The sequence below is a fragment of the Cetorhinus maximus genome, chromosome 3 (genome assembly GCF_964194155.1).
Source record: "Cetorhinus maximus chromosome 3, sCetMax3.hap1.1, whole genome shotgun sequence".
NCBI lineage: Eukaryota > Metazoa > Chordata > Chondrichthyes > Lamniformes > Cetorhinidae > Cetorhinus > Cetorhinus maximus.
Genome location: NC_135881.1, coordinates 11,313,163 through 11,341,080, shown reverse-complemented (window position 1 = coordinate 11,341,080; position 27,918 = coordinate 11,313,163). Strand labels below are relative to the sequence as shown.

The window sequence follows — 27,918 nt, the reverse complement described above, 5'->3', positions numbered from 1 at the left end:
CATTTGGGCATGCCTTCCTTTGCCGGCCCTCTGCAAGAGCAGCTCACCTCATCCCGCTCCCCACTCTTCTCCCCGCCGCAGTCCCGGTCAACGTTTTCACTTCAGATAACTCCCAATTCTCTTCTGAGTTCCCCGATTGAATCGGCCTCGGCCACGCTTAGGGGAGATGGTGGCGGAGTGGTAATGTCACTGGACTAGTGATCCAGAGGTGAAAGCAAAATACTGTGGAGGCTGGAAGTTTTAAATAAATGCAAAAAAAAACATTGCAAGGACTCAGCAGGCCTGGCAGCATCTGTGAAATGTGGAATGTGGAACAGTGTCAACGTTTCGAGTCTATAAGGCTCTGAAGAAGAGTCATGCGGGCTCCAAGCGTTAATTCCGTTTCTCTTTCCACAGATGCTGCCAGACCTGCTGAGCTTTTCCAGCATTTTTTATTTTTATTTTATATTAGCAATCCAGAGCCCAGGCTAATTGTCTGGGGTCACAGGTTCATGACAGCCAGCGGAATTTAAATTCAATTAATAAATCTGGACTAAAGCTAGTCTCAGTAATGGTGACCCCATGAAACTATCATCGGTTGCTGTAAAAACCCACCTGCTCCACTAATGTCCTTTAGGGAAGGAAATCTGCCATCCTTACCTGGTCTGGCCTACCTGTGACTCCAGGCCCACGGCAATGTGGTTGACTCTTAACTGCCCTCTGGAATGGCCCAGCAAACCATTCAGTTCAAGGGCAATTCAGGATGGACAAAAAATGCTGGCCTTGCCAGAGATGTCCACATCCCATGAAAGAATTGAAAAAACCAACACTCTCAGAGGCACTGCATTCTAAACTAACCACTCACTGCAATAGTAGCTGAAGCCTCTAGCTTAATAGTGATGGAGGTTCAATGGAGAATGATCCCATTTCAACTTAATTCTCAGCAGAATGCGTCTTGCTGCAGGAACTCACCAAGCCTCCTTAGACAACGCCCTCCAAGCCCATGACCACTAACATCTAGAAGGACAAGGGCAGCAGATAGATGGGAACAAAACCACCTGGAATTTCCCCTCCAAGCCACACACCATCCTGACTTGGAAATATATCGCCGTTCCTGTCGCTGGCTCAAAATCCCGGAACTCCCTTCCTAACAGCACTGTGGGTGTACCTACACCACATGGACTGCAGCGGTTCAAGAAGGCAGCTCACCACCCCCTTCTCAAGGGCAACTAGGGATGGGCAATAAATGCTGGTTTAACCCACATCCCGTTAATGAATACAAAAAGAGTTCCAGTGTTTGAGATGCTGAGCAACAGTGAGAAGCTTCAGTTCCCACCAGGAATTTTGCTGACATTAATCCTTGCAGGAATTTAACATAAACTTCAATTGGCAATGTGTCTTTACATCTGGATGGAAGGTACATTTATCATGTGGGGTTACAGCAGGAAAAGTAGGGAAGAATCTCAAGCTTGGTTAGGTAAATGATGGGGGGTCGGTGCTACAGGGCTGAGTGTTCCTTGTTCAGATGAGGTGCTAATTCAAAGCTTGGTTTGATTGACAAAGGTTAAGAAGTTTAAGATATCCAGAGCATGTTGATTGCTTGGTCAAAGCTTTAGGCTTTACAGGGTGATTTAAAGATTAAGAGTGGGGGAAATTTCAGAACATAATCACAAGGAACAAATCCCTATAGAGGAAGATTACTTCCACGTCTCAGAGCAATGAGCAAATATAGCCTCGGCAGCATCACTCATGCACGCATGCCCCCCTCCCCTCCCCACCGTACCCCCTCCCCCCTCCCCCCAACCCACCCCCTCACCCCCACCCCCCCCACCTAACCCCCCCCATTGCCTCCACCTCCTCCAAAAGAGGTTCCTGCGTTATTGTTCCACAAGAAAACAGTCCTCATTAAAGTTGTTTGGAAAACCATGTTATTCATTTGAACATTAAGCATTGAGCTGGACTTGGACGCTGAGCAACGTGAGTCAGGGAGGTCCCGGTTTGGTCCCTCGACTGCAGTGAGTTAGTGACTCGCCGCCAGGGTGAAGGTAAAGAGTTTACGGTTGTCTCAGATAAGGAAATGGTCACCCACACTCTGAGGTTGGGGATGTTCACCTGGATTCCAGGATCAGGGATGGTCACCTGGGGTCCAGGACGGTGAACGGTCACCAACTAACTGGCATCAGAAACTCAACGGTAGGTCAGCATCAAATCCGCCACCTGGAGTTGGGCGTTGGGAAAGGGTCACCTGGAATCCAGGTTTGGGAATTCATTACCTCGGGTCACCTGGAGTCTGCAATCATGAAATGGTTACTCAGAGCCCAGGATTGGGAACAGTCATCCAGAGACCAGGACTGGGAATGTCACTTGGTGTCCAGGATCAAAGGAATGTTCACCCAGAGTCCAGGATCAGGGAATGATCATCTAGCATATGGAACTGGGAATGGTCACCCAGAGTCCAGGATTGGGAATGTCACCTGGCGTCCAGAGTATGGGGTTGGAAATGGTCATCCAGAGACCGGGATTGGGAATGGTCACTCAGAGGATTGGGAATGTCACCTGGAGTCCAGAGTATGGGGTTGGGAATGGTCATCCATAGTCCAGGATTGGGAATGGTCATCCAGAGACTGGGATTGGGAATGGTCACTTGGAGTCCAGGATCAAAGGAATGTTCACTGAGAGTCAAGGATTGGGAATGTCACCTGGAGTCTGTGATCATGAAATGATCACCCAGAGTCCAGGATTTGGAATGGTCACTTGGAGTTCAGGATGAAAGGAATGTTCACCCAGAATCCAGGATCAGGAAATGATCATCTAGCATACGGAACTGGGAATGGTCATCCAGAGACCGGGATTGGGAATGGTCATCCAGAGTCCAGGATTGGGAATGTCACCTGGAGTCCAGAGTATGGGATTGGGAATGGTCACCCAGAGCCCAGGATTGGGAATGTCACCAGAGTGCGAGATTGGGAACAATCACCCAGTCTGGGATTGAGAACTCATCACTCATAGTCCAGCAAGATGGGTGGTGAGTTTAGTTAATAAATTGGATGCTTTGTCTCCGACCTGTTATGGGACCTGGTTTGAAGATAATTAACAAGTTCTGTCACTTACCTCATGTTTCAGGAGATCCTGGGTCAGAGGTCGCGTGGCCACTTCCTGTACCATCAGATTTCCCGTGGCATCTGAGACACTGCGGGAGGGAAAAGGAGAGGGACTGAAAGTTACAGACAGGCTGAATGAGTAGCAGCTACAAGACGTGTGCCTAAAGAGAGTGACAAACCCTGACTTTACAGAATGGATTTTACAGAAGTTAGCTCAGGCTGCTTTCTTTATTTACTTTACCATTCCTGCCCCTCCCTCCCAGTATTCCCAAAATTCACCTCGGGCTGACTCAGGTTTAATTGATAAAAGCAAAATACTGCGGATGCTGGAAATCTGAAATAAAAACTCAGCGTCTGCGGAGAGAGAAACAGAGTTAACGTTTTGAGTTAATTGAACCTGAACCTTGTGGATTTCATGATCAACAGGACCTCCTTCAACCATCAGGAAAACCAAACGATCGGGTTGTTGCGGTGGGTTGACCTGTTGACCTTTCACCTGTGGGGCAAACTTGCAAATGCAGCCCAAACTCAAAATGGAGAAGACTTCTTCCTCCACCCATCGTCATCCATGGCTTAGTTTGCAGCACTCTCACCGCTGAGTCAGAAGGTTCATGTCCCACTCCACAGATGAGAAGTAAAATCTAGGCTGACACTTCTGTGCAGTACCAAGGAAGTGCTGCACTGTCAGAGGTACCATCTCTCAGTTGAGACGCTAAATTGAGTCCCCAATTGTCCGCTGTGGTGAGCATAAAAGATCCTACACCTGCTATTTTGAAGAAGAACAGGAGAGTTTTCCCCAACCCCCCGGTGTCCTGGCCAATGTTTATGCCTCAACCAACATCGCTAAAACAGATCGTCCGGTAATTTACCTCAATGCTCTTTGTGGGATCTTGCTGTGTGAAAATTTGGCTGCTGTGTTTTCTGCATTACAACTGGGAGTGCACTCAAAAGAAAAGTAATTCATTGACTGTGAAGCGCTTTGGGACATCCTGGGGAGGGTCAAGGCGCTAAGTAAATGCAAGCCTTTCTTTTCTTAGTGAACTAATTTGAGATGTGGCATCTGGTGAGTGTGGAATCCCTGGGAGGAACAGGCGATTGTGGACCTATGGCTCCCAAAACTCTCCACTACTGGGTCGGGGATGGTTACTAACCTCCTTTTGAGTCTGTTGTAGACTAACAGATAGAGATTAATTAGTCACCAACTTCCATTAACCTTGTAAACGTCATCTCCCAGGATGGGCGAGGTTGAACTGGACATGTCTTAGTCCCTTCTCGTCTGACTATTCCTAAACTCGCTGGCTTACTACTAACTTACTGGTAAAGCCTGACATTGGATTTCTGGAGCTGGTCTGCCCTGTCATCGGGAGCAGCATCCTTCAGCTCCCCTCTCCGCTCTCCCAGCACGGCCCTCATTATCTTCATCAGCTCGGGATGTTCATCCTCCTGGTCCCCATCGACGATGCCAATTTGAGACCGTCCTCCACGCTCCCGATCCCTGATGTCCTGGGCGAGCATCAGGGCCTGTGGAAGAGAACGAAGGAGAGAGATGAGCTAAAGAGTGAGGAAAAATCCTGAAAAATCCTTGTTTTAAAAAGATTTTTAAAAAATCTTTTCATGGGATGTGGGCGGTCGCTGGCTAGGCCAGCATTTGTTGCCCCTCCCTCATTGCTCTTGAGCTGAGTGGTTTGCTAGGGACATTTCAGACAGGCAGTTAAGAGTCAACCACGTTGCTGTGGGTCTGGAGTCACGTGTAGGCCCAGACCAGGTAAGGATGGCAGATTTCCTTCCCTAAAGGACATTAGTGAACCAGATAGGATTTTAAACAACAAAAAAATGATAGTTGTCATGGTCCCCACTACTGAGAGCAACTTTGAATGACAAATTGTATTAATTAATGAATTTAAACTCCACCAGCTGCCATGGTAGGATTGGAATTAATGTTACAAGGACATTAGCCTAGGCTTCTGGCCTTCTAGTCCAGTGACATCACCACTAAACCACTGTATCCCCCAGGTGATAATGGCGACTTTGTTCAAGGACCCTTCAAGTGATGACAGGACTATAGGGAGAGATGGTGGTATAGCGGTAATGTCACTGGACTAGTAATTCAGGAGCCCAGGTTAACATTCTGGGGGCATGGATTCAAAATCCACTACAGGATCTGATGGAATTTAAAATCAACTAATAAATCTGGAATTGAAACCTAGGCCCAGCAATGGTGACCACGAAGCTATCATTGATTTTTGTAAAAGCCCTCCCGCTCCTATTTCTTATGTCCTTATTTTCATCCTTGATTAATTAAAGAGAAAGGGGCTCCCGTTTCGTCGCTGTACTCCAACTGACCTTTAGCCTCTCGGTCCTGTTGCTACGTGGTGCGTTCCACTGGACAATGACCTTTCCCAAATCCAAGAGGAAAACATCGCCCGAGTTGAAGCTGTTCCAGGAAACGTCCACCTGAAGCAAAAAATAAGTTCCTTAATATTCCACGTGTAGCTCTTATGAACCTTTTGGAAAACCCTACTCTCGTTTCTTTTTCTCTCTCTCTCTCTCTCCACCCTCCCACCCCACCCTTCATGAACGCAGCATCTCCTCCATGAGGTACAGTTTCACCGGCACCTTGGCCAAGTGGCTCTCCCTCACGTGGGTGTTCACAGCTTGGAAGGAGTCTGTCTGTGCCGCTGTAGTGTTGCTGCAATGCTCTCTACCCATGGCTGGCGCAACCACTGGGCAAACTAGGCAGTCGCCTAGAGTAACAAAATTTGGTGCAGGGGTGGGTAGTGGGCAGCAAAAAAAATAAACCCAAACGAACTGTTCATGAAACTGCAATAAGAAAACACTTCGGCTACAGCAGTGGGAATGAAAGGTCTATAGCTACGGTTATACATCCACATTTACAGACATACATGTCGATTTTCATTGCAATGTTTCCCAAAATTTCATACGATATTCCTCATTCTGTTTATGCAACAATTTTCCAAATTTGTACACCTGCATGACTATTTCAAAACTGCGGACCAGTATATGATATCAAAGAACATAATTTAATCTAGCCTTTTCAATCTTACTTAAATCATTGACTGTGTAAACTGCACAATGTAATCACCTAGTCAGTGTTACAGTGATACCTAGTGTTACATCATGTGAGCCTAGTAAATGTTACAGTGATACCTAGTATTACATCATGTGAGCCATCTTACACATTACAATGTGCATTTCTTCTAGCACATATCCTGTGAAAAGTGTAGAACAATGAAATGTAGAACCAGAATCATCTGTAATTATAAATGCAGATTTTTTATTCACATTAATGCACGATATTCATCTTCATAAGTTAATTGTGAGGGCAGGGGAGCAGTGGGCGCAAGGCTGAAGGTTCATCTAGAGCACCTCATACCCCTGCACCAACCCTGTCTATATTGTACATTGTATTTATCTATACTGTATATATCTATATTGTAGTTGCAGCTGACTAGTCCTCTCACCTCAGTGTCAGAAAGATGCAGGTTTAACTTCCACTCCCAAGACTTAAGCACAAGGTCAAGGCTGACACTACAGTATGGTACTGACGGAGCACTGCACTGTCAGAGGTGCCAACTTTCAGATAAGATGTTAAACCGAGGCCACCCCTGCCATCTGAGGTGGATGTGGCACTATTTTGAAGAAAGGCAAGGGAGTTCTCCCCAGTGCCCTCGTCAACATTTATCCCTCAATCAACATCACTAATAAACAGATTATCTGGCTGCTAACACATCGCTGTTTGTTGACTCCTGTCCAAAGCCTGTCCACCATCTGCAAGACCACAAGTCAGAAGTGTGATGGAATATTCCCCACTTGTCTGGATGAGTGCAGCTCCAACACTCAACAAGCTCAACACCAACCAGGACAAAGCAGCCGGCTTGATTGGCACCCCACCCATAAACATTCACTCCCTCCACCACCAACGCACAGTAGCAGCAGTGTGTACCACCTACAAGACAGCACCTCCCAAGCCTGTGAGCTCTAACATCTAGAAGGACAAGGGCAGCAGACATATGGGAACGCCTCCACCTGCAAGTTCCCCTCCAAGTCACTCACCATCCTGACTTGGAAATATATCGTCGTTCCTTCACTGTCACTGGGTCAAAATCCTGGAACTCCCTCCCTAACAGCACAGTGGGTGTACCTACACCACATGGACTGCAGCAGTTCAAGAAAGCAGCTCACCACCACCTTCTCAAGGGCAATTAGGGATGGGCAATAAATGCTGGCCCAGCCAGCGACACCCACATCACTTTCAAAGATGGTGACTGGACAGTGCTGTGTACCATGCTCTAGCTTCTCATATCCAATGGGACAGTCTTAGTGAGTGACACTCGCATCATTGGCAAATTGTTTTCTGTTTGTTTGGTGTCTTCTGCTGACATTGACCATGGCTACAGGGATCCCACTGTCTGTTCGTGTTGACCCCCAGACTATCCAACTTTTCACACCAAAGAGGAAAAGAGGTTCCCCAAGCTTGACAAAGCCAGACCCATAACTGGTTAAGTCAGCTCCCTCACTGGTCAATATAATTTGTCCCTCATCAGTTAAGTCAGTTTCCTTATCAGTTAATTCAGTCCCGTCATTAGTTACGTCGGTTCCCTCACTGGTTAAGTCAGTCCTGTCTCTAGTTAAATCAGTTTCCTCACCGGTTAAGTCAGTTCCCTCACCAGTTAAGTCAGTCCTGCCTCTAGTTAAATCAGTTCCCTCACTAGTTAATACAGTCCTGCCATTGGTTAAGCCAGTTCCTGCACTGGTTAAGCCAGTTCCCTCACTGGTCAAATCAGTTCCCTCACTGGTTAAGTCAGTTCTCTCACTGGTTAAGTCTTTTCCACACTGCTTTCAGCCTGGTGTAGGCCTCCACATTAACCTTGTCAAAGATGCCTCCAAGTGGGCCTGACCATTCCAGCGGTGCAGTCACAGTTTACCTCTGTTGCAGTCACGTTCTTCTTCCCCTTTGCATGGAGTAGCCGTTTGATGTTGTACATGTTTGTCTCCACGTGTTTGAAGCCAGAAGCCACCCCTCCTTTCTTGTACCTGTTATAATCACAACATTGCCATGGTTACTGCCACCCAGGGAAATATCTCGATAGTCGTCGTGTGGGCTTGTTCACCATTAATTACTTTATCCCCACCTTGCTACACCCACCTCCCCCCCCCGCACCCCCGCAACTCCTGTCCACCATTTGTTAATCCCTCTTAGGAACGATGGTTTCTGTGTGGTGGCCATTCTCCCCCCTCAAAGACCAAGACAGTGAGTGGAAAACACCAACAGTAACACCAACAATTCATACAGTGCCTTTAAAAGTCATAAAATGTCCCAGGGCGATTATAAAAAGAAATTGACACCGACTCACATAAGGAAATACAAGGACAGGTGACCAAAAGCTGGACAACTCTCACATCCCGGAACTAATCCAGTGAACCTTCACTGTACCGTCTCCAGGATAAGTATATCCTTCCTTTTATATATATGGAGACCAAATTGTACAGTTTTCCAACTGTGGTCTCACCAAAGCCTTGTTCAATTGTAGCAAGCTTTCCTTAGTCTTGTACTCCAATCCCTTTGCAATAAAGGCCGACAGGCCGTTTACCTTCCTGGTTGCTTGCTGTACCTGCGTGCCAACTTTTTGCGTTCCTTCTACGAGGACACCCAAGTCCCTCTAAACAGAAACATTTACAAGCTTCTCGCCTTTTAAAATATATTCTCCACTCCTTTTCTTAGTACCAGAGTGCCTAGCCTCACACTTCCCCACGTTATTTGCCAACTTGTTGCCCACTCGCTTAACCTCTTTGTGTCCTCCACACAGCCTGATTTCCACCTAACTTTGTATCATCGGTAAACTTGGACGGGCCCCTTCTGTGCTATCTGGTAACAGGAAGGGCACAATGAAAGGCAAGTACCGGAAGGTAAAAAGACAAGGGTTTTTTTTTTGGCAATTTTACTCACATGATGCCAGATTTGAAGTAACTTTTGAACTCCGGAGACTCGTAACCCTGGGTTTCCCGGTACTGGGTAGGTCCTCCCCCCAGGTAATCATCCAGTTGGGTGATGTACATCGCCGCAGCTCCCTGTTCATCCTGGGATGACTCCTTCCCAATCCAGTAGTGAAGGGCTTCGGACGTCCCTCTCTCTGTCTTACTAATCTACACAGAGAAATAATTAGCCTTATTAGTAGCTCTGAAAAAGGGGCGTACGGACTTGAAATGTCAACTCTGTTTCTCTCTCTCCACAGATGGATATAAATATTAAAAACCAATTCAAGTACATGAAGTACCAACACATTAATAAACACTTAAAAGGAATTCTTTAAAAAAAAAATTATTGCCCAGCCTGCTCAGACCTGCTGAGTTTTTCCAGCGTCTTCTGTTTTTGTTTCAGATTTCCAGCATCTGCAGCATTTTGCTTTCGACAGCTTGCATTTATATGGCAGTGGCATAGTGGTATTGTCACTGGACCGGTAATCCAGAGACCCAGGGTAATGTGCTGGGGACCTGGGTTCGAATCTCACCATGGCAGATGGTGGAATTTGAGTTCAATTAAAATCTGGAATTGAAGGTCTAATGGTGACCATTAAAAAAAAACATTGTTCAATGTTGGAAAAACCCATCTGCTGTCCTTATCTGGTCCCACCAGACTCTTAAATGCCCTCTGAAAAGCCACTCAGTTCAAGGGCAACTAGGGATGGGCAATAAATGCTGGCCTAGCCAACAACTGCCTCATCATATGAATGAGTTTTTTTTTAAATCCTAAAGAGCTTCAGAGGAGCGTAATCTGAGAGGATGAGACACAGAGATGTTGGAACAAGTGACTGACAGCTTGGTGAAAGAAACAGGCCTTAACGAGCGTCCTAAATGTGGAGAGTGAGAGCTAGAGAAATGGAGAGGTTTAGCGAGCGAATTCAAACTTGGGGCTTAGCAGCTGAAGGCACAGCCGCCAATGGTGGAGCGGTAGAAATCAGGGAGGCCAGAGTTAGAGGGATGCTGAGATCTCAAGAGGGCTGTAGAGATAGGGGGTAGGATTTTGGGCCGTGACCTCAACGTCGGGGTCAAACGGGGTCGTGACCCTGCACCGTGTGGGGAACAGTGATCCGGCAGTGATTTTCCCTGAATTGGCCAATTAGTGGCTGGAGGGCAGGCTCACAGTCAAACCAAGGGCAGTGGACAGTCTCTTGAAGCTGGAGAGCCAATAGGAGGTTCTTCAGCACGGAGGAGCTGCAGCCTGGCGTTGCAGGTAAAAGAGTAAGAGAGAAAGAGAGAGAGAGAGAGACTCCATCTTAAAGCTCATGTGCAGCATAAATACCACCATGGACCAGTTGGGCCAAATGGCCTGATTCATTTTGTATAACCTCGGTAAATCACAACTTGACATATCCAGAGAGTGAATAACAGTAATGCCGATTAAAGATGAACCAGACCAGGTACAGGCAGCAGGACCCCCTCCCTTAGTGAACCAGTTGGGTTTTACGATCATCTAGAAACTTTATTGGTCACATTTCCGTTACCATCCCACATTTTTACCAGGTTTATCAAACTCAGTTGCATAACTTGAAGTGGTTGGGTCCTGGCTGCATTGGGTTGTTGCCATCGTAAGTGCTTGGCTATTCAAGGCTGGAGTGACATACACTGGGCTAGCTGTTAGCAGCTTTAGCCCATGGGGGTCATTTGCCTGGATGGGATTGGATAGGGCCCTGGAGGTCCCTGAAAATGAAGGGCCTCCCATTCTCCATTGCTGATGCTCCTCAACAGACAAAGGCATTAAAGATTCAACAAAAAACACAACAAAGGTCAAATCATTTTCTTTCCTGGTGGGACCCTCTCCAACTCAAATCCTCCTCCAATGGGGACGGGATAGGGGCAATTAGACATTTGCATTGAATCTTCTCTCCGGACTAGTCCAGGTATGTGCAGTGGGTTGGAAGGGGTGACAGAGATTATTAATATATCTTATTAAAATCAGCTTTCCCCGCAATTCTTATTCCTCATACTTACGAACAGTATCAGGTAACAGTCACCTTCGAAAAAACTCCCATAAGCCTTCGGAGGGACAGGGACCACCTCCATTTTCTGTAAAAGATTTGTCAGTCACATTAGAGAGAAAGACTTGCATTTATATAGCACCTTCCACGACCACAGGCCGTCCCAAAGCACTTTACAGTCGGCAAAGCACTTTTTGAAGTGTAGTCACTGTTGTGATGTAGGAAACGCGGCAGCTAATTTGTGCACAGCAAGCCCCCACAAACAGCAATGTGTTAATGACCAGGTAATCTGGTCATTGTGGTGTCGATTGAGGGTTAGCTATTGGCCAGGGCACCAATTCCCTCTTCCATGAAATGGAGCCACGGTATCTTTTAACATCCACTTGCAAAAGTAGGTTGGGCGTCAGTTTAAAGTCTCCTTATCACCTCTCCCTCAATGCCATAAAGAGTATCTGTGTTGATTTTTGTGCTCAAGCCATGCGGTGAGACTTAAACTCATTACCCTCTGACTCAGGAGCACGAGAGCTAGCAACTGAGACACAGCTGACACTGGGAAAGCTGACCTGATGAAGCCAGTGCAGACTCTCCCATTCATTCCCCTTATCAAAAGTGGTTCACCAGTCAAGGCATCAGAGTCAGAGACATCTCAACGCTCTGGAAACCGTCACATTATTTGATCTCTTGAAGCTTCTCAGCTCTACCTCCTTCCCTTCTATGCTCCAAAACTACTTTCTTATCCCTTTCTCTGCTTACTCTTACCCCAGCAAAATTGTCGCGTTGCAGTTAAGAATGGTCTCCCAAACAAATTCATTCTTGCTTCAGTAAGCATGAAGTTGCATAGATATAATAGAATCAGAGAATAGTTACAGCATAGAAGGAGGCCATTCGGCCCATCATGTCTGTGCCAGTCCACCAAAGGAGCAATTTACCTAGTGCCACTCCCTGCCTTCTCCCCATAACCCTCCACAATTTTCCTTTTCAGATAACGATCCAATTCCCTTTTGAAAGCCTCGATTGAACCTGCCTCCACCACACTCTCAGACAGTGCATTTCAGATCCTAACCACTCGCTGTGTGAAAACGTTTTTCCTCATGTCACTTTTGCCAATTACCCTGTGCTCTCCGGATCGCAATCCTTCCACCAATGGGAACAATATTCCTTTTTTTGATTCATTCACAGGATGTAGGACGAGCATTTATTGCACTTGAGAAGGTGGTGGCACTTGCTAAGCCATTTCAGAGTCACATGGAGGCCAGCAGATTTAAACCAGATGGGTTTTTACAGCAATGGTTTCATGGTCAGATTTTTATTGAACTCAAATTTCACCATCTGCTATGGTGAGATTTGAACCCAGGTCCCCAGAGCATTACTCTGGGTCTTTGGATTATTAGGTCCAATACCACAATGCTAATGCCTCCCCTGGCTTCATCCTGTCTACTCTGTCCAGGCCCCTCATGATTTTGAATACCTCTTATCAAATCTGCTCTCAACCTTCTCTTTTCTAAGGAAGACAGTCCTAATTTTTCCAATCTATCTGTGTAACTGAAGTCCTTCAGCCCTGGAACCATTCTCATGAATCTTTTTGCACCCTCTCCAATGCCTTCACATCTTTCCTAAAGTGTGGGCCCCAGAATTGGACACTTCAGGTCACTTTAAAAGCCTTGACCAAGTGTCCTCTGGTGGAAATATCCCTGCCTGTCCAATCTCAATCCACCTTCCTTGCAAACATTATGCCCTTGTTCAAAAATGGTTGTAAGGATAAGCCAGCAATTACAGACCAGTCAGTTTAACTTCGGTGGTGGGGAAGCTTCTAGAAACAATTATTTGGGATAGCATTAATAGTCACATGGAGAAATATGGGTTGATAAGGAGGAACCAGCATGGTTTTCTTAAGGGGAAATCATGTTAACTAACTTGCTGGAGTGTTTTGAATAGGTAACAGAGAGGGCTGATGAGGGTAATGCTGTTGATGTGGTGTAAATGGACTTCCAAGAGGCATTCGATGGAGTGCCACACGACAGACTTGTGAGAAAAGTCATAGCTCATGGAATAAAACGGATAGCAGCAATGTGGATGCAAAATTAGCTGAGTGACAGGAAACAGCGAGTAATGGTCAATGAATATTTTTCGGGTTGGAGGAAGGTTTGTAGTGGAGTTCCCCAGGGGTCGGTATTGGGACCCTTGCTTTTCCTGATGTATATTAATGATCTAGGTCTAGATCTAGTATTCTGGGCTTTATTAATAGGGGCACAGAGTATATATAATCAAACAAACATACAAAATAGGAGAAGTAGACCATTCGGCCCCTCGAGCCTGCTCCGCCATTCAATAAGATCATGGCTATTCTGTTTGTGTTTCGCGTTCCACATTCCCATCTAACCCTTGATAACCTTTGATTCCCTTGCCTAACAAGAATCTATCTACCTCTGCCTTAAAAATATTCAATGACCCCCACCTCCACCACCTTCTGAGGAAGAGATTTCCAAAGTCGCACAACCCTCTGAGAAAATATTTCTCCTCACCTCTGTCCTAAAAGGGCGACCCCTAATTTTAAAACAGTGCCCCCTAGTTCTGGATTCACCCACAAGAGGAAACATCCTTTCGACGCCCACCTTGTCAAGGCCGTTCAGGATCTTGTATACTTCAATCAAATCACCCCTCACTCTTCTAAACTCCAGTGGAAACAAGTCCAGTCTGTCCGACCTTTCCTCATGAGACAACCCACTCATTCCAGGTATCAAACTAGTAAACCTCCTTTGAAACGCCTCCAATGCATCTACATTCTTCCTTAAATAAGGAGACCAAACTGCACACAGTGCTTGAGATGAAGTTTTGCTAATGCCTTGTATAACTGAAGCATAACATCCTTACTTTTATGTTCAATCCCTCTTGTAATAAAGGATAGCATTCCATTAGCCTTCTTAATTACTTGTACTTGCATACTAACTTTTTATGACTCATGCACTACATAAAGCAATAGAGCTTAGAGCATACGAGAACAAGGAGGTTATGCAGAGCTTATATAAGCTTATAAGACACTAGTTATACCTCAGATGGTGATTACAGGGGGGAATGGTGATTACAGGGCGGATGGCGATTACAGTGGGGGATGGCGATTATAGGGGGGATGGCGATTACAAGGGGGATGGCAATTACAGGGATGAATGGTGATTACAGGGAGGATGGCGATTACAGTGGAGGATGGCGATTACAGTGGGATGGCGATTACAGTGGGGGGTAGCGATTACAGGGAGGATGGCGATTACAGTGGGGATGGCGATTACAGTGGGGAATGGTGATTACAGTGGGGTGATGATTACAGTGGGGTGGTGATTACAAGGGAGATGGCGATTACAGGGGTGAATGGAGATTACAGGGGGGATGGCGATTACAGGGAGGATGGCGATTACAGTGGGGGATGGCGATTACAGGGGGGATGGTGATTACAGGGGGGTGGTGATTACAGGGGGTGGTGATTACAGGGTAGATGGTGATTACAGGGGGAGGTATTACAGAGGGGGAGTTATTGCAGGGGGGATGGTGATTACAGAGGGGATGGTGATTACAGGGGGCGGCGGTGATTATAGGGGGAGGTATTACAGGGGGGATGGTGATTACAGTGGGGATAGTGATTATAGGGGAGGTGATTACAGGGGGGATTGTGATTACTGGGGTGGTGATTACAGGGGGGATTGTGATTACAGGTGGATGGTGATTATAGGGGAGGTGATTACAGGGGGGATTGTGATTAAAGGGGGGATGGTGATTGTAGGGGAGGTGATTACAAGGGGGATGGTGATTACAGGGGGGATTGTGATTACATGGGGGGTGATTACAGGGGGGATTGTGATTACAGGGGGGGTGATTACAGAGGGGATGGTGATTACAGGGGGGATTGTGATTACAGGGGGGGATTGTGATTACAGGGGGGATGGTGATTACAGGAGGGATTGTGATTTCAGGGGGTGGTGATTACAGGGTAGGGGGCAGGTGATTACAGGGGGGATTGTGATTACTGGGGTGGTGATTACAGGGTAGGGGGCAGGTGATTACAGGTGAAGACGATTGTGGTGAAGCTGACTTGCGGCACTCCCGAATATCTGCACATTCACGTTTAGATTTGTACTCGGTGTGTGTCTTTATGTAGGAAGGTGTTCTATAGCAGCTGAGTACAGATGAGCTCCCCTGCACCCTGTGTGCCAAACTCCACTCAATATTCTTACCTCGATGGTCCATATTTGCAGGCCTGGGCTCTTGCTGATATTTTTAAAGGCTTCTGGTACTACAGTTGGCATGGCGACTACTGTTCACAACTGGAAACAAGCAAAAAAAAATGGAGTTAGTGTTAAGACCACATAATGTGCAAATTTACTGTGCGTTTTATTCTTTCATGGGATGTGGAAATTGATGACCAGGCCCATCCCTAATCGCCCTTGAAACGCATGGTTTGCTCGGCCATTTCAGAGGGCAGTTCAGAGTCGACCACATTGCTGTGGGGTCTGGAGTCACATGGAAGCCAGACCAGGTGAGGATGGCAGATTTCCTTCCCTAAAGGGGCATTAGTGAACCAGATGGTCATTATTAATGAGACTAGGATTTTATTCCAGGTTTATCCAGTAATTGAGTTTAAATCCTCCCTGCTGTCACAGTTTGAGCTCATTTCTCCAGACCTCAGGAGTTCTCCTCCTGTCCTGCTTGTAGCTACTCCCACCAGGAGATCAGCCGTCACAGTATGTCACACTCACCTGCCCTGGCGCATCCTCACACACCCACTGCAGCTGGTGGGCAACCACTCTGTGACATCCATCATCCAACTGCACCTAGGTCAACCCCTCTTTTTGAATTACTAGTCCAGTAACCTGATACCAGTATGCTCCGTCCCCTGGTTAGGCCTGATTGGGCAGCAGATACAAGAGTAATAGTAATTTTCAAAAGGGAATTGGATAAGTACTCGAAAGGAAGAATTCCCAAGGTTACAGAGAACGAATTAATTGGGTAGCTTTTTTCAAAGGGACAGTGCAGACATGAAGGACCGAATTCCCTCCTTCAGTGCTCTATGATTTGCACCTATAAAACATTGGACTGTCCCTTCCAGAATTACAGAACCACAGAATTGTTACAGTGCAGAAGGAGGCCATTCGGCCCATCACATCTGCACCGGCTCTCCAAATGAGCATTATGACTTAGTGCCAATCTCCTGCCTTTCCCCCGTAACCCTGCGCATTGTTTCTATTCAAGTAATCATCTAATGCCCTCTTGAATGCCTAGATTGAACTTGCCTCCACCACACTTCCAGGCAGAACATTCCAGACCCGAACGACTCGCTGTGTGAAAATGTTTTTTCTCACCTCGCATTTGCTTCTTTTGCAAATCACTTAAAATCTGTTTTCTCTCAGTCTGGATGCTTTTACAAGTAGGAACAGTTTCTCCCTATCTACTCTACCCAGCCTCCTCCTGATTTTGAGCGTCTCTATCAATTCTCCTCTTAGCCTTCTCCTCTCCAAGGACAACAGCCCCAACTTCTCCAATCTATTTTCATAACTGAAGTCTCTCATCCCTGCAACCATTTTCATAAACCTCTCCTACACTCTCTCCAGTGTGTTCACATTCTTCCTAAAGAGTGGCGCCCAGAACTGTACAAATTATTCCAGCTGAGGTCTATCGAGTGTCTTATATAAATTCAGCATAACCTCCCCGCTCTTGTACTCTATGCCCTTATTAATAAAACCTAGGATCCCGTATGCTTTATTAACTGCTCTCTCTACCTGTCCTGAATCCTTCAATGATCTATGCACATATACACCCAGGTCTCATAGACTCATAGATGTTTACAGCACAGAAGGAGGCCATTCGGCCCATTGTGTCCATGCCAGTCAACAAAGATCTGACAACACTAATCATCTGCTCCTGCACACCCTTCAAAGTTGTACCCCTTATTTTATATTGTCTCTCCATGTTCTACCTATCAAAATGCATCACCTCACACTTCTCTGCATTGAACTTCATCTGTCACCTATCTGTCCACTTCACCAACTTGTCTATGTCCTTTTGAAGTTCTACACTTCCTCCTCACAGTTTATAATGCTTCCAAGTTTTGTATCATCCGCAAACTTTGAAATTGTCCCCTGCACACCAAGATCTAGATCATTAATAAAAATCAGGAAAAGCAAAGGTCCCAATACTGACCCCTGGGGAACTCCACTACAAACCTTCCTCCAGCCTGAAAAATATCATTAACCCTTACTCACTGTTTCCTGTCACTCAGGCAATTCTGCATCCATGTTGCCACTGTCCACGGTACACCACATTAACAGTATTGCCCTCATCAACCCTCTCTGTTACCTCTTCAAAAAACTCCAGCAAGTCAGTTAAACACGATTTCCCCTTTAAAAATCCATGCTGGCTCTTCCTAATCAACCCACATTTGTCCATGTGACTATTAATTCTATCCTGAATAATTGTTTCTAGAAGATTCACCACCACCGAAGTTAAACAAACTGGTCTGTAATTGCTGGGCTTATCCTTATTATCTTTTTTGAACAAGGGGTGTAATGTTTGCACTTACCCTCTGGCACCTCCCCTGAGTCTGGGGAAGACTGAAAGATTATGGCCAGTGCCCACGCAATTTCTGGTCAACAGTAACCTTCAAGAATTGCATGGATAAAGTCCTCCGAAATATTTCAACCCAGGACTGTAATCGAGCAGCCAGGCCCCTCTCCATTCAGGCAGGGTTTTACACTGAGTTGAATTTGAAATGAATTATGAACTCTCTTCAGAGAATGGGGTTTGCCATGCTTGCCCAGTCTTGCATCATATTCTGAAAATAAATACATTTAAAAATCCTGCCTTGGAGTCATCTCCTTCTCAATTTCCCTAGCTACAGAATAGGTCCTGCCCTTCAAATCAACTAATTTATCTAAAGCATTTCTGTGAAGCTGGGAAACATGATAAGTTGCTAAATCTTTTCCATTTTGCCTCATCTATTGACCTATTGTTTCCAACCTTGGAACTTGTCCCAGCCTCCTGGACTGAGCTATGTAGACCCACCTAGATCCACCGTAGGCCCAGCCACCTTGACCCAGCCACCCAGCCCCACACACCCAGGCCTTCGCACCCCCACACCCAGGCCCAGCCACCTTGACCCAGCCACCCAGCCCCACACACCCAGGCCTACGCACCCCCCACACCCAGGCCCAGCCACCTTGACCCAGCCACCCAGTCCCACACACTCAGGCCTACGCAGCCCCACACCCAGGCCCAGCCACCTTGACCCAGCCACCCAGCCCCACACACCCAGGCCTACGCAACCCCACACCCAGGACCAGCCACCTTGACCCAGCCACCCAGCCCCACACACCCAGGCCTACGCAACCCCACACCCAGGCCCAGCCACCTTGACCCGGCCACCCAGCCCCACACACCCAGGCCTACGCACCCCCACACCCAGGCCCAGCCACCTTGACCCAGCCACCCAGTCCCACACACTCAGGCCTACGCAGCCCCACACCCAGGCCCAGCCACCTAGTCCCACACACCCAGGCCTACGCACCCCCACACCCAGGCCCAGCCACCTTGACCCAACCACCCAGCCCCACACACCCAGGCCTACGCAGCCCCACACCCAGGCCCACACATCTAAGACCGGCCACCTAGGCCCCCCACACACACCCAGGCCCCCACACACACACCCAGGCCAACCACCCTGATCCAACTATCCAGGCCCACGCACCCTGACCCAGCCACCCAGGCCCACAGACCAAGGCCGACACACCCAGGGCCAGCCATCCATACAGCCCCTAAGTCCAGCACCCAAGCTCAACCACCTAAGCCCACCCGCCTAGACACGCCCATCTGGGCACACCCGCCTAGATTTTTCAGTGGAGTGGTGTGCTGCAGTTTGCCATCACCTCCAGCTGTCCTGTGCACCATCAAGTCAAGCAGTGCTTTTATCTAATCATCTTGCTGCCCGCGCCATTCACAAACTTCACTCGACAATGAAGGGATCCCTGGGAACTGTGTGGTACAGAGGCCTTGTCCAGTCAGCTTCCCCCGAGGTATACTCATTGCCAGAGCAGCCTGTGGGCAGGAGCAGGCTCAGTCACATCGCTGAACCAGTAATCCAGGAATCTGAGTTCAAACCCCTCCAGGGGTGTTGGAGGGGGAGTTTGAGAATTTGATTTCAGTTAATCGAAGCTAAAAGTGACACAGAAGCTGTCAGATTGTTGTTAACCAGTTCAACCATATCCCTCCTGGGCTGCAAGCTGTTTTTTTTGTCTATGTGACTCAAGAAGCTGGACACCATCCAGGACAAAGCAGCCCACTTGATTGGCACCCCATCCACAAACATTCACTCCCTCCGTCACCGATGCACAGTAGCAGCAGCATGTACCATCTACAAGATGCACTGCAGGAATTCACCAAGGCTCCTGAGGCAGCATCTTCCAAACCCACGACCACTACCATCTAGAAGGACAAGGGCAGCAGATAGATGGGAACACCACCACCTGGAAGTTCCCCTCCAAGCCACTCACCATCCTGACTTGGAAATATATCGCCGTTCCTTCACTGTCACTGGGTCAAAATCCTGGAACTCCCTCCCTAACAGCACTGTGGGTGTACCTACACCACATGGACTGCAGCGGTTCAAGAAGGCAGCTCACCCCCATCTTTTCAAGGGCAATTGGGGATGGGCAATAAATGCTGGCCTGGCCAGAGAAGCCCACATCCCATGGATGAATAGAAAAAAAACTCAATTGTATCAGATACAGTATTGCAGCAACACCTTACCACATACCTGCTCTACGAAATTAGGGATGGGTAATAAATGCCAGCCTTGCCCACGACGCCCACATTCCCAAGAATGAATAAAAATAAACGCCTCGTGGCACATGTGTGGATTTCAGCCCTTCTCAGGTTTTCTAGCATCAGAATGAGCTCAACAGGCCACATCAGCAATTAGGCTCTGGAGGGCTCCAGGCACCTATTCCCCTCTCCCCTCCGCCCCCCACTGCCAGGGCGGGGGCAATGCTGACAAAGTCGCACCAGGGAGCTCCGATTTTGTCTGCCCTTCCTTTCCCCCCCCGACCGTGGGAATGTACCCCGATCGTATCCAAGCCATCTCTTTAAAGGCAGCCTCCTTGTTCCGTCAGAGTTTCTCCGGCCAATATTCGGTCTCTCAGGACAACCCAGGGATGGCTGGTGACGTAAGAGGCAGGAGGGTGAGATGAAGCAGAAAAAAAGGGGGATGTCAGGTTGATTAATTGAAGTGAGAACCGGGCTGAATATTGAAGGTTTGGTAACAGAACTAAAAGCAACGTGAGCAAAAAAAAAAAATGTTTTTACGCAGCGAGTGGTTGGGATCTGGAATGCACTGCCTAAGAATGTGGTCGAGACAGATTCAATCGTGGCTTTCAAAAGCAATTTGGAGGGGTACTGTGGGGGGGGGGGAAAAATTGCAGAGCTATCAGGTAAAGGTGGGTAGAGTGGGACTAGGTGAATTGCTCTTGCAGAGAGCCAGCATTGACTCAATGGGCCGAATAGCCTCCTCCTCTGCTGCAACCATTTTATGATTCAATGTTACCAACATTACAACAGTGACCTCACTTCAGAAATACTCCATTGGCTCTAAAGCGTTCGAGATGTCTGACGGTCATGAACAGTGCACAAGCACAAGTCTTTCCTTTAATATTCTAATGTGCAACCGGCTGCCTTGAACCACTGCGTCCTCACAGTGAAGGTATAGGGTCAATCATGTTACATGTAGGCCAGAGCAGGCCCATTCCTCTGAAGCCGACATATTTCACAGCTCACTTCAGCAATATTGGAACTCAGAAGCTGTGGGCTATTGGTCCAGCACCATAACTAACTACTACAGTGTCAGCCCAGCAGCTAAGACCCTTGCTACACCCACACTGAGAACAGGCCCATCTTCAGCTGCAGGCAGAGAACTGATAAGGAATAGAATTTTACAAAGGCTGTGGAGGTAAAACTCTCCTAGCTCTAAGCTCTCTCCCTTTTAAACATTCATCATAACCAAGAGACATATCCTGGATCAACAGAACCCTTCCTTTCAATGTCCTATTGTGCTCTACTTTAAACAGCTACCTATATAGACATTCTCAGGCACTTCGGTAAACAGTACAGCCTGTTCCATACACAGTCTCTCACTCACTCACACACACACACACACAGTCATTCACGGGAACTGTCAGTTCTGATGAAAGGTCACAGAAACGTTAACTCTGTTTCTCTCTCACAAATGCTGCCCAGACCAGCTAAGTATTGGCAAGATTTTCTTTTTTTTAATTTCAGATTTCCAGCATCCACCTTTAGTTTCAGGAATAATTCCTGCTTCCTCCCACCCCCCCCCACCCCCCCCCACCCCCCCCCCCCACCCCCACCCCCCCCCCCCCCCCCCCCCCCCCCCCCACCCACCACCCCAGCCCCCACCACCCCCCACCCACCGGGTCAGGAACGCTCGAGTCAGCAATGATCACTCCACGGGCCAGAATGTTTTTTTAATATCTGATACGAGGGAGGGGGGGGGTTGAGATAAGCCAGCCAAACATTTGTCTTGATGTTAGTGTGACCGGCGGCATGAGTATAAAAGGGGGAATTATAGAATGGCTACGGCACAGCAGGAGACCGGGGGGGGGTGGTGTAAGTGGTGGGGGTAGTGGTGATGTTCTGAAATCCAGGTCAACGTCCGGGGTCTTGAGTGTGAACCCCACCACAGCAGAGGGTGAAATTTGAATTTTAAAAAAAAACCGTGGCCAATTATCGTGAAGGCCCATCTGGTTCACTTATGCCCTGTAGGAAATCTGCCACCCTTACCTGGTCTGGGCCTACGTGTGACTCTTAAAGATGCCCTCTGAGCAAGGGCAATTAGGGATGGGCGATAAGTGCTGGCCTAGCCAGTGACGCCCACAGTGCACAAATAGGAGAGAACTCAAGCCCGTCACGTCCGTGAGAGCTCTGGAAGGTTAGTTCACCTAGTTTCACGGCCTTGCTCTTTCCCTGTATCCCTGCAAGTCTTTCCCTCCAGGCAATTATCTCATTCCCTTTTGAATGCCTCGGTCGAAGCTGCCTCCACCCCATGCTCTCACCCGCATTCCGGATCCCTAACCAATCCGCTGCGTTAAAAAAATGTTTTTCCTCACGTCGCCTTCGGTTCTTTTGGCATTAACCTTAAATCGGCGCCCTCAGGTTGAGTAAGTCCCCGTAGCTTGACAACAAGCGCCAGTAAGCAGTTCTGGGCAAATTCCAAACCAAGCTGTGGAAACAGCTGTGACGCAATTTTAACTTCACCGTCCAGGCGGGAATCCCACAGGTTCGGGCCGGACACCCAAAATCACCCTCCATTTTTAAAAAAAATTCATTCATGGGGTGTGGGTGTCGCTGGCTGGGCCAGCATTTACTGCCCATCCCTAGTTGCCCTTGAGAAGGTGGTGGTGAGCTGCCTTCTTGAACCCCCACAGTCCATGTGGTGTAGGTACATGCACAGTGATGTTAGGGAGGGAGTTCCAGGATTTTGACCCAGCGACAGTGAAGGAACGGTGATATATTTCCAAGTCAGGATGGTGAGTGACTTGGAGGGGAACTTCCAGGGTGATGGTGTTCCCATCTATCTGCTGCCCCTGTCCTTCTAGGTGGTAGTGGGTCATGGGTTTGGAAGGTGTTGTCTAAGGAGCCTTGGTGAATTCCTGCAGTGCCATCTCGTAGATGGTACACATTGCTGCTACTGTGCGTCGGTGGTGGAGGGAGTGAATGTTTGTGGAAGGGGTGCCAATCAAGCGGACCCTCAGAATGTTGTGGGTTCAAGTCCCGCTCCAGCATTTGAGGACAGAAACTGGGCTGACCCTCCCGTGCAGTACTGCCAGCGGTGTTGCCTTTCAGGTGAGATCCTGTCTGCCCCTCTCAGGTGAATGTAAAAGATCTCATTGTGCTTGTTTTAAGAAGGGCACGAGAATGACCGAAAAACAGCAGACCTGTCTGTGGGATCTTGCTGTGCGCAAACTGAACTGCTGTGTTTCCCTGCATTATAACAGTGTTTAACACTTCGAAACGTAAAGGCAGAAAGTGGCGTAGTCATAAAGTCAGTGGGCTAGTAACTCAGAGGCCCGGGGTAACACTGTGGAGATATACACTCAAATCCCACTGTGCCATCTGGTGGAATTTAAGTTCAGCTAGTGAATTTTTGAGCTGAAATTAAAGTCTGTTTATATTTTAACTAAATCTCAATTAACAAATCTGAAGTATAAAGCTAGTCCCAGTAATGGTGACCATGAAACTATCATCGATTGTTGTAAAAACCCATCTGGGTCACTAATGCCCCTTAGGGAGTGCAATCTGCCATCCTTGCCCGGTCCGGCCTACATGTGACTCCAGACCCACAGCAATGGGGTTGACTCTTGACAGCCCTCTGAAATGGCCTAGCAAGTCTTTCAGTTCAAGGGCAATTAGGGATGGGCAACAAATGCGGACCTTGCCAGCAACGCCCACATCCCATGAAAGAATTTTTAAAAATTCTCTACCAAAATGTCAAAAAACCCATCTGGGTCACTAATGCCCCTTTAGGGAGGGAAATCTGCCATCTGTACCCGATCTGGCCTACATGTGACTCCAGACCCACAGCAACTCTGAAGTGGCCTAGCAAGCCACTGAGTTCAAGGGCAACAAATGCTAGCCTTGCCAGTGATGCCCACACCCCTGTGAAATAAGAAAGAGACAACACAAGTTCTTAATTGACTGTGAAGAGCTCCGGTGCTTCCTGAGGTAATGAGGAGCTGCATAAATGGGAGATTTATTTTCTTTATCAGGGAATTAGTCTGCACTTGGCATCGGGTTGCCAATGCAGAAAGACGGCAAAACTCAGAGCTATCCCTGCGCTTGCACTCGGGAGAGTCCCTGCGTCTGAGGTGCAGTGCCAGCCTCCTAAGCACCGGCGGGAACCAGCACACCACAAGCACAAAGGGACCCCGTGTACCGTCGCAGGGTGTGCAGCCATCGGAAGTAATGACGGGTGGCGCGTGGCCCAAAGCCGCCATGGGAACGCGCAGTTGGCAGGAATCATGCTCTGCCCCTTTACAGTGAGCCTTCTGTTACCCCGACGGCATTCCTGGCTGCGAGAGAATGTGTGTTAGGACTCAGGGCCTGCCTTCCTCCCCCACTTCCATCAGGCATTGACAGCCCTGATCGATCGAGACAGCACAACATTTTAAGCCAGCCACCCGTCTTTAACAGGCCTGCAATGAGGCATCACTAGGCTTGTGTGTTTTGGACAGGATTGAGCAAATGCCTCAAATTCCCACCTGTTCTGCGGTCCGATGTTTTGTGAGTTGGCAGGCCGTAGGTAGAGTCTGTTTGTGTTTTAACTGAAAGGACATTCCTTTTCTGCTTACCTTTGTGTCTCGCCGCACTGACAGTAATGTGCATTGAAATAGCGCCTTTGACATCCTAAGGCATTTCACGGACAAAGGTTTGTGTCACCGAGTCACGTTTGGAGATACGACAGGTCAGGTGACTAAAAGCTTGTTGAAAGAGGTGGGTTTTATAAGGAGATTCTTTAAGGAGATTCTTCTCGCAGAGAGAGAGAGAGAGAGAGAGAGAGACAGTGAGTGGGAGGCATGGAGGTTTAGGGAGGCAACCCCTGAGACCTGGGGCCTGTACAACTAAAGGCATGATAAGTACAGCTGAGGGAAGCCATTCAGCCCATCCAACTCAAACTCTCTTAGGGCACCAGGGTCCTAACAGCACTGTGGGTGTACTTACACCAGATGGCCGGCAGTGGTTCAAGAAGGTGGCTCACCACCGCCTTCTCAAGGGCAATTAGGGATGGGCAATAAATGCTGGATAGCCAGTGACGTCCTGTGAAAGAGAAAAAAAAATCTCAGCACCAAACAGAGCCCCCAGCCCTGATTCCCAGGAAATCAGCCCCGAATGCTGATCACTCTTTGGGCTAAAAAAGTGCATAAATTTACCTTTATCCAATTTGTACCCAGGCTCCCTCGTCCTGTTGTCAAAACTTTACTTATTGATCTGGCGTGTTTCTTTTCTACATTTGTTCATGGGATGTGGGCGTCGCTGGCCAAGACAGCATTCATTGCCCATCCCTAACTGCCCTTGAGAAGGTGGCGACAGGATATTCAATGGCTGTAAAACTGAACACCTTGGTCGGCTATTACAGACGACGCTAAGTGTAAGTCTGCCTATCAGACTGAAAGTCGATAGAGCAATAGTCCTGCTCACTCTGCTCCGTGCGTGTGAGACCCAGACTGCGCACCAGCGTCATACCGAGAAGCTCATCCCCTTACACTTGAGCTGCCTTCGGAAGCTTCTGGAGATCAGGTGACAGGACAAGATACCAGACACTGAGGCGCTCACCCGAGCTGGCACGCCAAGCACCCGCACCAAACTGAGACAGCCGCAACTGAGCTGGGCTGGTCAAGGAACCAGACCGCCTGACACTCGCTTACCAAAGCGGATCTTCCATGGAGAGCTCGAGTCTGGGGTGCGCCCTCATGCCGGTCAAAAGGAGGCGCTACAGGGTCACTCTGAAGGTCACTTAGGAGTTTTGATATCGGCTCCAAGTCCTGGGAGAAGCTCGCCCAGGATCACTGCGCCTGACGCAACCTAATAAAACACGGTGCCCCAGCCTCCTTCAAAAGCAAACACACATACCGGAGGCAGAGACAAAACGCAAGGAGAGGAAATCCCGAGCCAGCAACTCGTCCGGAGTCTGCGGTGCCCTGTCCTATTAGCGGCAAAACCTTGCGAGCGCGGCTCAGCCTCAGCCTCAGCGCTCACCCAGGTGCCCACCGCAACCCTACCAAACACCCCAAATGGTCAACATAGTCATCTTCACCTCGAAGGACAAACACCAAGAATCAAACAACCTTAGTGCAGTCAGTAAACGCGAGCAGACAGGGACAGAAAACAATTCAGAAGGCTAATGGGAATGTTAGCCAGTCTCAAAGGGAGCTGGAATATAAAAAGGGATTGTTAGTAACTGATAGGTTATGTTGATGATGTTAAAAATCCAGTCGTTTAAGGTAATAAGGTGAACAGTTACTGGGTATCGATTAGTTTGTTATACTCAGGTGTGTATATAAAGAAGAATCAGCTAGCACTGGGGAAGAAGGTAAAAGCAAAACACTGCGGATGCCGGAAATCTGAAACAAAAACAGAAAATGCTGGAAAAACCCAGCAAGTCTGACAGCATCTGTGGAGATAGAAACAGAGTTGGCGTTTCAAGTCTGTATGACCCTTCTTGAAGGGAGCGGTCTGGAGGGTTATGGACTGGGTGCAGGTCAATGGGACTAGCAGAATAATATTTCGGCACAGACTAGAAGGGCCGAATGGCCTGTTTTCTGTGCTGTAGTGTTCTATGGTTCTATGGTCAACACCGGGGAAGAAGGTGTTAGAGCGGAGGAGTGAGCTCTGTGGTGAGCAATAGGCAGTCTCCACTCAGCATCCTAGCCTCTGTGTCTTCCTCAGAACCAGGCTTGGGGATTCTCCTGACAGGATTGATTGTTTAGTTACAGGTTATATGAAGCTCTGGAATAACTGCATTCAATCTGGGCACCAAAGCTCAGGAAGAAGTTTCTGACCCTGGAAGGAGTACAGCACAGAGTCACCAGAATGATAATCGGGGCTGAAAGGGTTAAGTTATGAGAACTGGTTGTTATGAGTCTAGGCCTGTATCCCCCTGAGTTTAGAAGATTAAGGAGTTTTCTAATAAATATGGTTAAGATGATTAGAAGGAGTTGATAGGTTAAATAGAGAGAAACTACTTCTTCTGATTGGCAGGGGGCAGGGGTGCGGTGGGGGTTGATGGGGGTTGGGGACACAGTGGGGGGGTTGGTGGGGTGGGGGGCATGTTGGGTTGGAGGTTGGGGGGCAGGTCCACAGTGGGTATTAGAGGGGTAGGGGCACAGTAGAGTTGGAGGTTGGGGGGTAGGGGCACAGTAGGTGTTGGGGGGAGGGGGGCACAGTGGGGATGGAGGTTGGGGGGTAGGGGCACAGTAGGTGTTGGGGGGAGGGGGCACAGTGGGGATGGAGGTTGGGGGTAGGGGGCACGGTAGGTGTTGGGGGGAGGGGGCACAGTGGGGATGGAGGTTGGGGGGGTAGGGGCACAGCGGGTGTTGGGGGAGGCGAGGGCAAAGTGGGGGCGGAGGTTGTGGGGTGGGGGGGGCAGGGGTACAGTGGGGTTAGGGGGGAGCAGGGAACCGGGAGCTGGTTCCAACAGATATCGCTGGGCCATTCAGGGAACGGTAGTGAATCTGGAACTCTTCCCCAGCCACCAGCCCTCCCACCAAAAAGCTGCTGAGACTAGGGGCCAGTTCAAAAATTCAAAACTGAGATTGAAAGATTTTTGTTAGAGAAGGAGTATGGGACTAAGGCAGGTAAATGGAATTAAGATACAGGGTGAGCTATGATCTAAATGAGGGGCAGAACAGGCTCGAGGGGCTGAATGGCCTCTTTCTGTTCCCTATGAAGCCTCATAGTGTGGGATTGGCTTCATCGAGGTTGGCCAGACTGGGTAGGGATAACAGCTTCCCTTCCATTGTCAACTATCTGTGTCAGCTGTGGCTTAGTTGGGAGTACATTTGCCTCTGAGTCACAAGGTTTTGGGCACAAGTCCTACTCCAGAGCTTAAGCACGACAATCGAGGCTGACACTGCAGTGCAACACTGAGGGATTTCTGCATTGCCAAACGTGCCATCTTTTTAGCAATGCCAACACTGGGAGGCGTGGGTGGAAGTGATGTCATGGAAAGCCAGTGGCATGGCACAAGTGGGTTCTAAGGGAGCGCGAGAGAGGAAAACATACCAACTTTAGTT

At 48.2% G+C, this 27,918-nt stretch overlaps 1 protein-coding gene across 1 annotated transcript in view; it reads right to left on the bottom strand.

Moving 5' to 3' along the window:
* Positions 1–27,918, bottom strand: part of vill (villin-like) — an 82,673-nt gene that overhangs the window by 33,455 nt on the left and 21,300 nt on the right. Inside the window, exons 2-8 of the mRNA XM_078536427.1 lie at positions 15,301–15,390; positions 11,091–11,165; positions 9,049–9,245; positions 8,027–8,135; positions 5,424–5,534; positions 4,396–4,601; positions 3,091–3,169 (exon numbers count right to left, since the gene is read on the bottom strand). Coding sequence (XP_078392553.1) covers positions 3,091–3,169; positions 4,396–4,601; positions 5,424–5,534; positions 8,027–8,135; positions 9,049–9,245; positions 11,091–11,165; positions 15,301–15,372 — 849 coding nt within the window. The 5' untranslated portion in view covers positions 15,373–15,390. The remainder of the gene's footprint in view (positions 1–3,090; positions 3,170–4,395; positions 4,602–5,423; positions 5,535–8,026; positions 8,136–9,048; positions 9,246–11,090; positions 11,166–15,300; positions 15,391–27,918) is intronic.